We start from the raw sequence: 12,675 nt of genomic DNA on the forward strand, positions 1-12,675 counted from the left end.
CCTTTGGTGGGTTTAATTTGCATCGAATTGAGTTCGTGCATGTTAGCTATAATGTTAACGGAAAAGATTGTTGCCACTTAGAAAATTGGAATTGGAATTGGAGTAGGCATAACTAAAGCAAACCCACCAAATCAATGAGCGAAAAGGAAAAGAAAAAGAAAAAGGCATATTTAAAAGGCCAAAGCGCTGGATACTGGCGATTGAAAAGAAAAGGCAATAGCACCATATAGAGGTCATTGAAAAAGCTAAAGCATATATCAACTTTATCCAATTTTTAATTTCTTTTTCTTTGTCCTCCATGATATGAGCCCCTGGAAAAAGACATTTGAACCCAATTTGCCGCTTACTAATGGAAAATCATTAAACTCTTTTCTGAAATTAATGGCTACATATGTTTCACTTCATTTTTCAAAAGATTGTTTGAATGATTGTGGAACTTAGATTTGGATTTTTATGGTGGACCAAAACTTAGTTAATCTGATAGTATGTTAGAATTGGCCCAATAAATTAAGGAACGTTTGGATAGGGACCTAGGAAATGTAGCGTTGAAATTACTGTTTCCATATGACCGGGACATACATACAACCACCTAACTAGAAACCTTATGAAATCAAAATCATTTTCTTTGAACAGGCACTATCTCTAGGGAAATGATGTTACACCAATCTGGTTCTCATTCCCCAAATCTCTAGGGCATAAATGAAAAAAAGAGTTTACTACTGCTAATGAAAAAAGAAAAGAAAAAAGAAGTAACTGGTGTATAACAATTTACAAATCAACTTCAAGGCATAAATCCTTCAGGAACTAAAAATCTTCACAAGCTCTACAATGCAATGCAATTGAATCTCTGTACAAACTCCTCAGATATCAAATGGATTATATAACAATTACAAATCAACTTCAAGGCATAAATCCCTTCATGAACCAAGCTAACAGGACCAACAGCAATCCAATATACATTAGCTGCACTAGCCATTTAGGCTTCTTTGATTATTTGATTACTGGTCCACACAAAGTGCACACACGAACAATTTTAATATACAAATTGTTGACTTGACCTTTAGCAAACTGGCTGATTTAAGAATATTAAGATTCTGGCGCGTCTTTCAGCTGCAATATTTTATGTTTGGTTGTTAATGATCATAAAGCTGAAATTTGAAAGAAATATCGGTTATACAAATAAAATTTTCCTCTTAACAAAAGCAATCTACGTACTTTTGAAATCACGTCCCTATAATGAAAAACTTGATAACCAGTCGTTCACATTCAAACAACAAAAGAACATGGAAACAGGAATTTACAGATATAGATAAAGCCATTTGATTCCTATCCATATGTCACTGCTTGACATTGTTTCTTCTTGACATCCATGATATGTTACATTCAGGATGCTGATTGGAGCCTCATCTATAAGCCTTTTTGTGCCCATGACTTCGTAAACAAGGACAATGCTTCGGGGAGGAGAGAAACAGAGCTTTGTTGTTTTGATATATAGAACTTTTCTGTTCTGCATATGGAGCCTTTTCAATTAGCTATCTCGCACCAAAATGTAAGACATGGCTATATTAGGTGCATCACTGCTTAATGATTTTCACCAGCATAAGCTACACTTCTCCAATAAGTTTAGACTGCATAGGTTCAACAAAAAAGGTCATAGCTTCAGGACATAGGGCAGAAAATACAAAAGCAAAGCTTGAGAAATAAAAAATTTCAACAGGTTTATTATGGAAAATCAAATGAAATATTTTACTTTCACATGAAAATGATTCTATAAATTAGAAATATTCAGCAAACTTCTCTTCTATTTCCTTATTATAGTCCAAAGCTCAAACCCATCGCAAGATCAATATGGTGTTTTGATTTCCCACCCACAAATTCTAGCAAATTCTCAATTAGTACACCACCATACTGAATATCGTAGTAAATTTCTGTGTGTGCTGGACATAACCATTATTGCACTGTAGCATTATATTTAATTGATGCCAGAGGTTTAGCAAAATTCCAAACAGTGCGTGACTGAGATAAAATCAGCAATTGGAAAACAACAATATGGAAAATGTAAGCTTTGACTAGACCTCTTAATCCCCAGTAACTTCCAATTTGTTGACTATGATTTAAAACTTAGATAAACACATGGTGGAATGATGTTGAGTTATTTCATTGGAATCATATAGAACTACATAATGAGGATTACACTCACAAATATACCTCCTAGATAACTTAAAAAGGCTAAAAGAAAAGCACCTAAATTATGAGAAGTTAAAAAAAACAAAGGAAAGAAAAATGCAAACCTTCAGTGTAATAACCCTGATGTTGAGGAGAAAATAGATGACATTAAGGCCTCAATATATGAAATCTGAGGTCAAAAGATGTTCATCGCTATAAAACTCAACACTGTAGCACACTACACCATTCTCCATGCTTATAACTTCAAACACTTGCTGGCTACTAGATTAATGAGCTTCTTCTGTGATCTGAATCATGAGTGACAACCATACCCAACAGATTAATGTAAAGAAAGCCATAAGAAACTAAATAGTTACATCCAGATAGAGAACCTATAAAGCCAGCAGAGGAATAATGAAGGAGAAATTCGAGAAAATTTGGTCATTGGAAATATTAGTTAGCAAAAAGGAAAAACTTACTTCCCTTGGCAGTTCAAAATCCATGATCGCATCTCCAAGCACTCATCAAACATCGTTTCTCTGTCCTCAGAGGTCTATTGCAAAGCAAGGAATGTAATGATTAGAAGTAACAAGCATCATCAGAAGTAAGAAGTTTGCAAAGAAGGCATAATTTTTTTAATGATTAGAATTATACTACTTTTAATCACAATGGACATCAATGTAATGATCTAAAGTGAATATATATAGTAGACTAACCTTAATTTCAAGGAGCTATAACATGTTAACATGAATTTCAAAGTCTATGCACCAAACAAGGGATGAGCATCACGAGCAAATAAAGTAGTAGCCAGAATTTTTTTTTTTTTCACTAAATAAAAAAAGGTGATTACTAGGACAAACTCCAGAAGCGGAGTGCTAATTGCTACAGTAAAATTTACTACTATGCCTTGCAACTTATTTAACTCATAAGCAACATGAGGAGCATAAAAATAATAAAGAAAATATAAACCTAATTCCTACAACAAAACAGAGCTACCAAAGACTGTTCAAATGAGAAGCAGCAGTAAGCATGGATTTGATAATCAAACAGACAAAATGGAAGTTAAAGGAAAAATATACCATATAATATAATTGGGAGGCATCATCTTCCTTGATTTCCGTTGTGAGTGGTGGTGTCAAGATCATGTTCATTTCCTTCCTCAACTGAATTCTTGACGTCCCTGATGGGGTTTCGTCTTTGAGATTGATCTTATCTTCCTTGTCCATCAGAAATAATCTGCCCACAAGGTATATGTTAATCTGTTGGTTGAATGCTATTTGGAACAACTAGAAGACTTTGACTAAGATCTGAAAACATGAATGACAAACAGAAGAAAATTGTTTTGAGATTTAAACATTTACACTAGGAGATGAGCTAGATATGACATTGTCAATGGTTTTAGGAGTTGTAGCTGCAAAAGCTTTTGAGGGTACTCCCCTACACAGAAGAATACTGTTTAACACAAGTTTCAAACATCTAAATTAATTTTCTAGCAAATTCTTCTTGATATCAAATAGTTCAGTCCTTTTAGGGAACTTAAAAAACTCCAATTTTAAACCCATAAAAAAACAAAAAACAAAAAAAAACCAATAAAATGGTAAACAAGTTACATTACCTCATGAACAACAAAAGCCACTCTTGAGCTATGTCTACTCCCATTAAATAAAACTGATGTAGATACAAATGAAAAATTATCAAACAGAAATACCGGAGCAGTTTGCAATGAAAAACTGTCTTAGAAAATATAAAATGCTCCAAGTTATTATTAATTGCTTCCAAACGAATCAATATGAGATTACATCCCAGCTTTAAGGCACATTCTTTCAATAGTTAGAAAAGATATCAGGGTAAGCTAAAGTGCTTCTGAAGGCTGATTAAACAGTGTTAAACAACCAATGAGAATTAAATCAGATACCTTACATATTAGATTTCAACTATTGCAAATTTTATGTTTAAGCAATATCTTCATATTAGATTTTAACCACAGGCCAAATAAATCAGACTTGTACTCTTGATAGGGTTTCCTACATCTTGAAGGAAATAAACCAAACTGTGGAGGAAACTCCTAGAGTGAGACAGATGGAAATAGGAAAGCAAAGAAGTTGCAACAAACCAATAAAGAATTTGATTTACTACCAAGAATGTTGTTCTGTGATTGTTACTTGATCCAAACAATATAAATTTACCTATAGGTGAATCAGAATTGAACTGCCTAGAGCAAACAATAGTAAAATGGCTTCATTGCCTTCTTCTTCTTCTTTTTTCCTTGCACATATTGATGACTAATTCAGGTATTTCCATTTTTGAATGTCATTCCAAATTGGGCGACTAGCAACGGTAAAAAGAAAATCAACCATTTATCATCCCATCCCCTCCATTCCTAGTGGAAACATCACACTCTTCCCTTTCTACCATGACACGAAACTCTTCAATCACTGAGACAAGAAATCCACACACTTTTGCATTCATCAATCTCCTAAATGTATAACACTAAACCATGAAACTTAGCAAGCAAATTTCAAACCTAAAACATAAGGCCAGAAATTATATGAGTTGAAAACTGCTCAATTACCTAGCTCACCTTTCATCTACCACCATATAATATGGATTGCACATGATATGTTCCATGATGCACATCCTAGTTTCCATTATGAAATGATGGTGGACCTGCTTCTGTGGCCCTTTCTCAAATGAGCATCCATGTGTGAAAATTTGATTCATCACAAAATGTACATCCCTAGATATTTGAATCAGATGTTTGGTTCAAATGAAGCCAAAAAGAATTAAATATTTAGCATGAGATTATGAAGAATGGACAAAATGATAAGGAAAAATAGACAAATGGTTAAGAAGAAAATATCAATATACCTCACAGTAAAGGAGTAAATGATCCATTTAACAAAGCCAAGGTATAAGTAGTTTCTTCTTCTTTCCTGCTAGTAACGGGCCTCCTGTACTTCACACTTTTTCCTGTAATGAAATACTTCATACTCTAAAACAAGAAATAAGCATATGATATTTTTTTATAACTTGATAAATAGCAATTACCTAACCCTATAACTTTCAGACTTGATAATTAACAAATGTATTTTAAAGCCTTGAGGGCCCCTCTCTTTCTTCTTAAGACTAGCGTTACATAGATTTCATTTCATGTGTCACCAACTTATTAGATTGACTACAAAGAAAAGTGAACATGTCAAGTTAAAATTTTAGTAACATTCATTCAGGTATTATGTTTTTTCTTTTCTTTTCTTTTCAAATAGAGAATTTTCCACACATTCTAGTAAAGCTGCATATAGTGGGCATACCAGATTGAACCATTTGTGTCAGTGTCTTTGTGAGTTTGACCAAAATCTAAAATTCAATCTGCCTAAGTTTTGATTATTATCTTTTTGAGGGAATTTTTGAGAGATGAGTAGGATAATTAATTGAAATTTTGGTTAAATAAAAGAAGATGATGAAGAAGAAGGTGTTACCCATTACTAAGTCAGAATTGCAATGCCAAATCAAGCTGTTGCTGAACTTTGCTAACACACGCACAATTGCAAATACCTTTTCACCATCATCATCCAAAAATCTGAACTTGTAGCTAAATTTATGAACACTGAAAAGTTCTTGTCTTTTATACCAGAAAAAAAAATCTATAAGTTAATATCATAATATTTTTCTTGAAATTTATTTCTTGCTTGTAAATTGAATAAACTCACAAACAAGGATTGTGAACAGACCAGCACCTTTCAACCAGTGACACATTGGGGAACTAGAAAGCTGCAACCATGCATTGCATAGGATCAGCCAATAATATAAAACAAATGGTACCACATCAGCACTTCCAAATGCTCAAGCAGAGGAAATTAACTAACATCATGAAAATGATAATGCCACAATCTTGATTATCAATTCTATTCAAATTATAACGAATATTTTGAACTTTTCCAGACTCAAATCCATGGACAATGGGCCAAAAACTAGAGCTTGAAGTTTAATTGTGGAAAACATAAATTGGTATTCAGTAGGACACAAGATAGTACTGCTTCAAAATTTACATGAGCTGAGAATTAACAATTACAGAAGTACATGTTTCAAAACGTTACATTTAGCTTTACTGAAGTCTGATCAATGTGGACAAAACCTCAATCAATTAATAGAGTCACTTAACAAATTTATGGAGATTACACACAAAAGAGAATATAGGATTGAACTGTTGGTGTCAGTGTCTTTGAGATTTTGGCCAAAATCTTATAAATTTAGCTACCAATTGTATTTCTTTGTTTTTTAGGGAATTTTTGACAGGTAAGTAGGATAATTAATTGATAGTTAGTTCTAATAAAAAAAGAAGACAAAGCAGAAGAAGTTACCCATGAATGGATTAGACTTCTATCACTGAATCAAGCCAACTTTGCCCACACACATAAATTATCTTTCTCCATTGTCATCCAAAAATCTCTACTTGAAGCTAAAATCATGAACCTAGATATACAAAATCATAGGTCCTCTTCTTCCTCAACCTCTTCTTCCTCATCATAGCTCTGAAAATCCTACATGCCCAAAAGAAAACCATATGAGTTATTTCAGTTTAGTCAATAACAGAAGGAAATTAGCGAGAGCAATTGGACTTGTTTTATCTATATGCAAATTTTTATTAATTTAATATTGATATATTGCAAAATAAAAGAAGAAGCCCAAGGAAAAGAAGAAGAAGTGTCTGAAGAAGTTACCTTGGCTCTGGCATATATTCTTGGCTGCCTCGCACATACTTGTAATCAATGATGATGTTAGGGATGTGGGAAATCTTAGGCCAGTCCTCTCCTATCCGTCTTTTGAAGCATTTCTCCAGAATTGGACATGTTGAGATCTCCAGTTTCTGTAATGGAGTTGTATGAAGGAAGTTCGGCACCAACTTTAACTTTGTGCAAACAAGGATTCCCAAGTTTTGAAGACGTGGCATTATTGTGAATCTTCTGATATAGTCTTCTTCTTCTCCTCCAATCCCATTCCATTCTTCCTAGCAATTGAAACACAAAAATGTGAGAGATATCAAATATATAGAACCTATGGAGAAATTAAACAAATCTAAGGAACCAGATGCTATGCATGCTAGTTATGTGTAGAAGTACAACAATATATAATATAAATTGCCTAATTCAGATTATTGAGAACCAGATAAATTCATCAACTAGCGAGTTTTTTTTTTTTCTTTTTTCTGTGTGAAAATTTGGCAGAAAATTAAAATTTTTAGTTGATTTTTTTTTTTAATTTTATATTTATATTTCGAAAAAAAAAAAGAAAAAAAAGAAGAAGAAGAAGAAGAAGGCCAAGTAGAAGAAGAAGTGGCAGAAGAAGTTACCTTGACAGTCTATTTGCGCAATCTCGCTATCAATCTTGCAATGCTGAATCAAGCATCGCAAATCATCTTTCACCATCATCATCCAAAAATCCGAACCTATAGCTAAAATTCATGAACCCAAAAACAAAGAGATCATAGGTGCCCTGCTTCATCATCCACTTTTTTGTCATGGAGTGCTTTGTCATCCTCTTCTTCATCAACCTCATCTTCATCAAAATCTTCTTCATATTACTGAATTTACATGCCCAAAAGAAAACCAATGTGTTATTTGAGACATAGCTTATTATACAAACCAATACCTACTGGAATAGGCATTTGCATATGCTCAGGTCGTTAGGGATTTTAAAAGATAGATTTGATATTTATGAAAGTTTGTGTAGAAAGAACTTATTCAAAAGGTTTAACATATCTACATGTCAAACTCACAACTCCCTATTCCCAATTGCATAACTACTCAGATTCTAAAGATGCAAAGCAATGAAGTGCTAGAGTCTCCAACTCTTCCTCAGTGTGCAGCACACAGTGAAGAGACGACTCCTCTCAAAAACAGAGGATCTTCTTCAATCAAAATTGGGGGCAGGGGGAGGCTGAATAAATAGACAAGATGGTCCCAAAAAAAAAAATACCAAAAGAAATGGTGTCCAAGTACATAGGAAGTCTGAATACATAACCATGTCTATGCAAAACAGTACCAAAGAAATGGTACTCTAACCTTGCTGCCTACCCTGTACACAAACTCACAAACATATGGATTTGGGGTGACACTCATCTCTATAGGAAAAGGCACCTCAATTGAATCTAAGGAGCCTGACCATTTGACATGTGCCATCTATAAATAACAAAGTAAATCAACACAGCTATAATAACAAAGTAAATATTAATTGATATATTTAGCAAAATAAAATAAGATGCCCCTAGATTTAGACTTGAAACACCGAACCAAGTCAAGAATGGACTTTGCCAACACACACAGTATAGACAAAAATCATCTTTCACCATCATCATCATCCAAAAATCTCTATTCGAAGCTAAAACTAATGAACCCAAAAACACAGAGATCACAGGGACCATTTTAGTTCATCGTCTTTCTACATGAACCAAAAGAAAACCACATGGGTTATTTGAGATTAGTCTTATATCCACAGCCTTAAATCAAGAAAATGAGGAAAACCCATATAAATAGGAAACCGTAAATGAAATAGAAAGATATAGGTAGGCATTGGATCTGTTTTCATACGCAAATGAAAGAGATTTTTAAGGATATTCAATTCATTTGGATATTTATTAAGCAATTTTAGATAAATCACAAAATAACCCAATCTAAACAATAAATCGCCTAATTCAAATGACTGAGAACCAGATCATTCATCAACCAACGTTTTTTTTGTTTTCTAGCGAGAAATTTTGGCAGAAAGTAAAAGAAGAAGCCCAAGGAAAAGAAGAAGTGTCAGAAGAAGTTACCTCTGGCTCAGACTCACATTCTCGACCGTCGCTTTGCACAAAGATCCCATTAATCGATATGTTAGGAATGTGGGAAATCTTGTGCCAGTCCTTTCCTGTCCTTCTTTTGCAGCGTTCCTTCAGAATTGGACAACAACTGATCTGCAATTTCTGTAATGGAGTTGTACAAAGGAAGTTCGGCAGTGACTTTAACTCATCGCAGTAGTGAATTCTCAAATTTTGAAGACGTGGCATAATAATGAATCTTCTGATATAGTCTTCTTCCCCTTCAATCTCATTCCATTCTTCCCAGTATAAGAAAATCCCAAATGAGAGAGATATCAAATTTGGGAATAGTGGTATTATTATATCGCCTTTCTCCTTCTTTTCGGATTCTTCTATTCCCATAAATTCAACCCCTAACTTTTTTAATCTTCTCATCTCCCACATCTTTAATGATTTGAGGAGTGGAAGTTTCCCCAAAGGAGGCAAACACTCTAAAGATGAACGGCCAATTCCAAGTTCTTTTAAATTGGTTAAGGACATCATCCAAGTAGGAAACATTATCGGTGCCTTGTAACGTGCAATACGTAAATATTCCAAGTTAGGAGGTGGCTCCAAGGCATTTAGAACTAATGCATCTTTCTCCCTTACTATTTCCTCACCATCCCATTCATTAAATATTAGCGTCAAAGTATGAAGGCTTATCTTCTTCTTCAGTTGTGCATTCATGGCCTCACATTCATCTACCTCGCTTCCCAACCCAAATATTGCAAGAGTCCCTTGAAGGTGGTTCAAATTTTTTAATTCTCCCAATTTACATCTTTCGCCATCATCCTTACCATTTACACTGAAAGAACGTAATGTTCTAAGAGAGGTCAATCTCCCAAACCCTCTTGGAAACTTTACATTTAAACAATCAACATATATGAAGCTCAAATTAAAATGTCTCAGGTTAATTAGTTTACTCATTCCCTGTGGCAATTTTTGGAACTTGTCGCCATCAATTATAATATTCAAAATTTGTAAATTGCAAAGATTACAAATGGTTTCAGGCAATGCATCTCCACGATAATTGACTAAATTGAGATACCTCAAATGTATGAAATTTCCCACGGCATCTGAAAGATTCCATTTTGGAAGATTCCATATTGTACCACCAAATTCAAAATCCAAAGTTAATATTCGTAAATATGTAAAGTGATAAAATAAAGTAGACAACATATAATCACTTCGATTTACAAGAATAAGGGTGCGCAAATTTTTTGCACTATAAATGGACTCAGGAAATTGGGCTCCTTTGGGAATTTCTAACTCCAAATGGCGAGCAGTTTTCCAATCAATTTCCAACCCTATGTTAAAATTGATTGTGAAGCACTCATCTTTTGACATTAATTGTGCAAAATCATGCACTATGTCATGCATTTTGCATTTTTTTATCTTGCCATTATTCTCATCTCTCTCAAAATCTTGGAAGAACGAACGTATTGCTAAATTTTCAAAGTAGTCTCTAGCAATGATTTCTATCTCCACATTTTTCTTTGACTTGATATATCCTTGTGCCATCCACATAAATACCAACTCATCGCTAAAAAAGACATAATCTTTAGGAAAAACAGCACAAAATAAGAAGCACTTTCTCAATGGTGAGGATAAATCATAATAACTCAATAACAATGAAGCATAAAGACCTCTTTCAACATCTTCAAATTCCCACATACTACTACACAAAACCATTTCCCATTCTTCTCTACCTTTCTTGAAGCGCATTAAACTTCCTAGAGTCTTTGCAGCAAGTGGCAAGCCTCTACACTTCTTCGCTATTTTCCTGCCAATGTCTTCTAGTTGCTTACACTCCTCAACATTCTTATCACAGAACGCTAGTTTACTAAACACCGACCAACAATCTGCCTCAGACAATTCCTTCATATCAATCATGCTCACACTTTCAATCATCTGCGCAACTCTTCTTTTACGCGTGGTGACTAAAATTCTACTACCTGAGGCACCATTTTGTAGTGCAAGTTTAAAAGGCTCCCATGATTCGAAATCTTCAGTCCACACATCATCAAAGACAAGAAAAATCTGTCTCCCCTCAATCAATCCACGTATTTTTTCTAATAGACTTTGTAATTCAGAAATATCGGAGTCACCACCTCCAAATCCTTGAATGATTGCCTTGGCAACCCTACACTGATCGAAAGGCTCAGAAACACAAATCCACCATTTTTTTTCAAAATGAACCATCACCTCGTAATGATTAAAGACTAGTTGGGCAAGTGCCGTTTTTCCAATACCGCCCATGCCCACCAAAGAGATGACATGGGGGTTTATTTCTTCTTCACTACACTTGCCCAATAAGATTCTCACTAGATCATCCCTAACTTTATCACGACCAAGAATTTTAGACACATCAACAAAGGAGGTAGTTATTCTTGGTCTCTCAACTACTTCTTCATTGTCCCTAGTCAATACAAACTTATACATCGCTCCCTCTTTGACAATCTCATCTAATATTTCGTTAAGTTGTTTTACCTTATGACCAATAACACGATGCTGAACAAGATTAGTAACTGAGATGGGGGGCCATACCTTCCTCTTCATAGCAGCACTGCTAGTTTCAGCTTTTTCTTTATCATCTTTTTGTTGTTTCTCAATCTCTGCTTTGATCATGGCAGTGTTCCACTCATCCAACACGTCGTCTATCTGGTAGGATACGTCTTTGAGCTTATGTAACCACAGCTTCACAGCTTCCTCCTTCACTTGCCGTTTCTCTGCATCGTTGAGCACTGCCTGGATGGTGTGGAATTTGCTTTCAAGCTTCTGGACTTCTCCCTTGACATTAGCAATCGAAGTGAACTCTGAAGTAGTGAGAGAACTAAGCTGGTCCTTGATAGCAGAAACAAGAGCCCGAGCCATAGTTAGAAGTTGGAAATGGAAATTTGTTTGGTTAACAAAACTGCACAAGAGTACTGAAAAAGAAAATGGCAACTGGTTGATGAAAGAAGAGACCAAAGAGGAGGAGATTAAAGTTTGAGTCCCCACGTTAAAGTTAAACAAAAGTTAGTCGGAAAATGGTGTAGCCAATTGATCTTTTTAGGCTAGCCCTACTTTCGGTTATATGGCCCACTTGACTCCACTATTCCACACTTCCCCAAGTCACGGTTTTCTTTTTCTTTTCTTTTTTTTTTCTTTTTTTTTGGGAAGGAAGTCCCGATCTTTTTTATTATATATGTACTATTCTAGACTTCTTTTTTTTCTTTTTTCTTTTATATCATTTGATAATGTTTGGGTAAAATTTATTCCATTGGTTTTCATTTGGATTATTATTATTAATATTATTTTATTATCTATATTGACGACCAGTTATTTCAACATTTTAAAATATTTTTGTAAAAATTTGTGTGATTCTAAACTTATTGCTTATTATTTGTTATTCTCACAATAGTGGTAGATTTTAATATATTTCCATAATAATGGTAGATAGTTAATTTTTTTTTGCTAAATAGTAGTAGTGGGCCATTTTCGCCTCTCACAACATGAATTCACTATTTGCTAAAAAAGAAAACATAAATTCACTATAAGCTCAAATCTTTTATAAGGGACAGTTTACACAAGAAAAGTTTTGCTTGGAAAGCTCAAATGTGAAATGTTTGACCATAATGACCGGTATGGTTCTTAGAAAGTTCAGAGACTTCTTTTGAGTTTCGTTTCATTCGGCA

General features: G+C 34.3%; 2 protein-coding genes across 20 annotated transcripts; both read right to left on the reverse strand.

Moving 5' to 3' along the window:
* Positions 1-1,104: 1,104 nt before the first annotated feature.
* LOC142627899 (uncharacterized) lies at positions 1,105-6,628 on the reverse strand. 19 transcript variants are annotated; one of them, XM_075801793.1, is made up of 11 exons: positions 6,525-6,628; positions 5,901-5,934; positions 5,643-5,785; positions 5,035-5,129; positions 4,748-4,903; positions 4,353-4,601; positions 3,782-3,834; positions 3,246-3,402; positions 2,646-2,719; positions 2,292-2,474; positions 1,105-1,628 (listed from the first exon to the last, which is right to left on the reverse strand). In XM_075801793.1, the coding sequence occupies exons 7-10, from the start codon at positions 3,823-3,825 to the stop codon at positions 2,423-2,425; spliced, it is 327 nt and encodes a 108-aa protein (XP_075657908.1). In that variant the 5' UTR covers positions 3,826-3,834; positions 4,353-4,601; positions 4,748-4,903; positions 5,035-5,129; positions 5,643-5,785; positions 5,901-5,934; positions 6,525-6,628; the 3' UTR covers positions 1,105-1,628; positions 2,292-2,422. The 19 variants fall into 19 exon arrangements, with proteins under 19 accessions (XP_075657908.1, XP_075657909.1, XP_075657912.1 ...); XM_075801794.1 differs by having other exon boundaries at positions 4,739-4,903; positions 6,525-6,622; XM_075801797.1 differs by having other exon boundaries at positions 5,895-5,934; positions 6,525-6,620.
* Positions 6,629-7,515: 887 nt separating this feature from the next.
* Positions 7,516-11,995, reverse strand: LOC142627898 (putative disease resistance protein RGA4). Its single transcript, XM_075801781.1, has 2 exons — positions 8,975-11,995; positions 7,516-7,744 (listed from the first exon to the last, which is right to left on the reverse strand). The coding sequence occupies exons 1-2, from the start codon at positions 11,870-11,872 to the stop codon at positions 7,742-7,744; spliced, it is 2,901 nt and encodes a 966-aa protein (XP_075657896.1). The 5' UTR covers positions 11,873-11,995; the 3' UTR covers positions 7,516-7,741.
* Positions 11,996-12,675: the final 680 nt, after the last annotated feature.

Source organism: Castanea sativa, chromosome 3 (genome assembly GCF_040712315.1).
Source record: "Castanea sativa cultivar Marrone di Chiusa Pesio chromosome 3, ASM4071231v1".
In the NCBI taxonomy this organism is placed as follows: domain Eukaryota; kingdom Viridiplantae; phylum Streptophyta; class Magnoliopsida; order Fagales; family Fagaceae; genus Castanea; species Castanea sativa.

What these genes read in the sequence shown, in the direction of transcription:
- LOC142627899 (XM_075801783.1), bottom strand. Translation starts at nt 4,887, where the DNA reads ATGAATCAAATTTTCACACATGGATGCTCATTTGAGAAAGGGCCACAG. An exon ending in TATATGGTGGTAGATGAAAG is followed by an intron (nt 3,403 to 4,747) that starts GTGAGCTAGGTA and finishes CCTTGTGGGCAG; the next exon opens with ATTATTTCTGATGGACAAGG. An exon ending in ATTTTGAACTGCCAAGGGAA is followed by an intron (nt 2,475 to 2,645) that starts GTAAGTTTTTCC and finishes CTCATGATTCAG; the next exon opens with ATCACAGAAGAAGCTCATTA.
- LOC142627898 (XM_075801781.1), bottom strand. Translation starts at nt 11,872, where the DNA reads ATGGCTCGGGCTCTTGTTTCTGCTATCAAGGACCAGCTTAGTTCTCTC.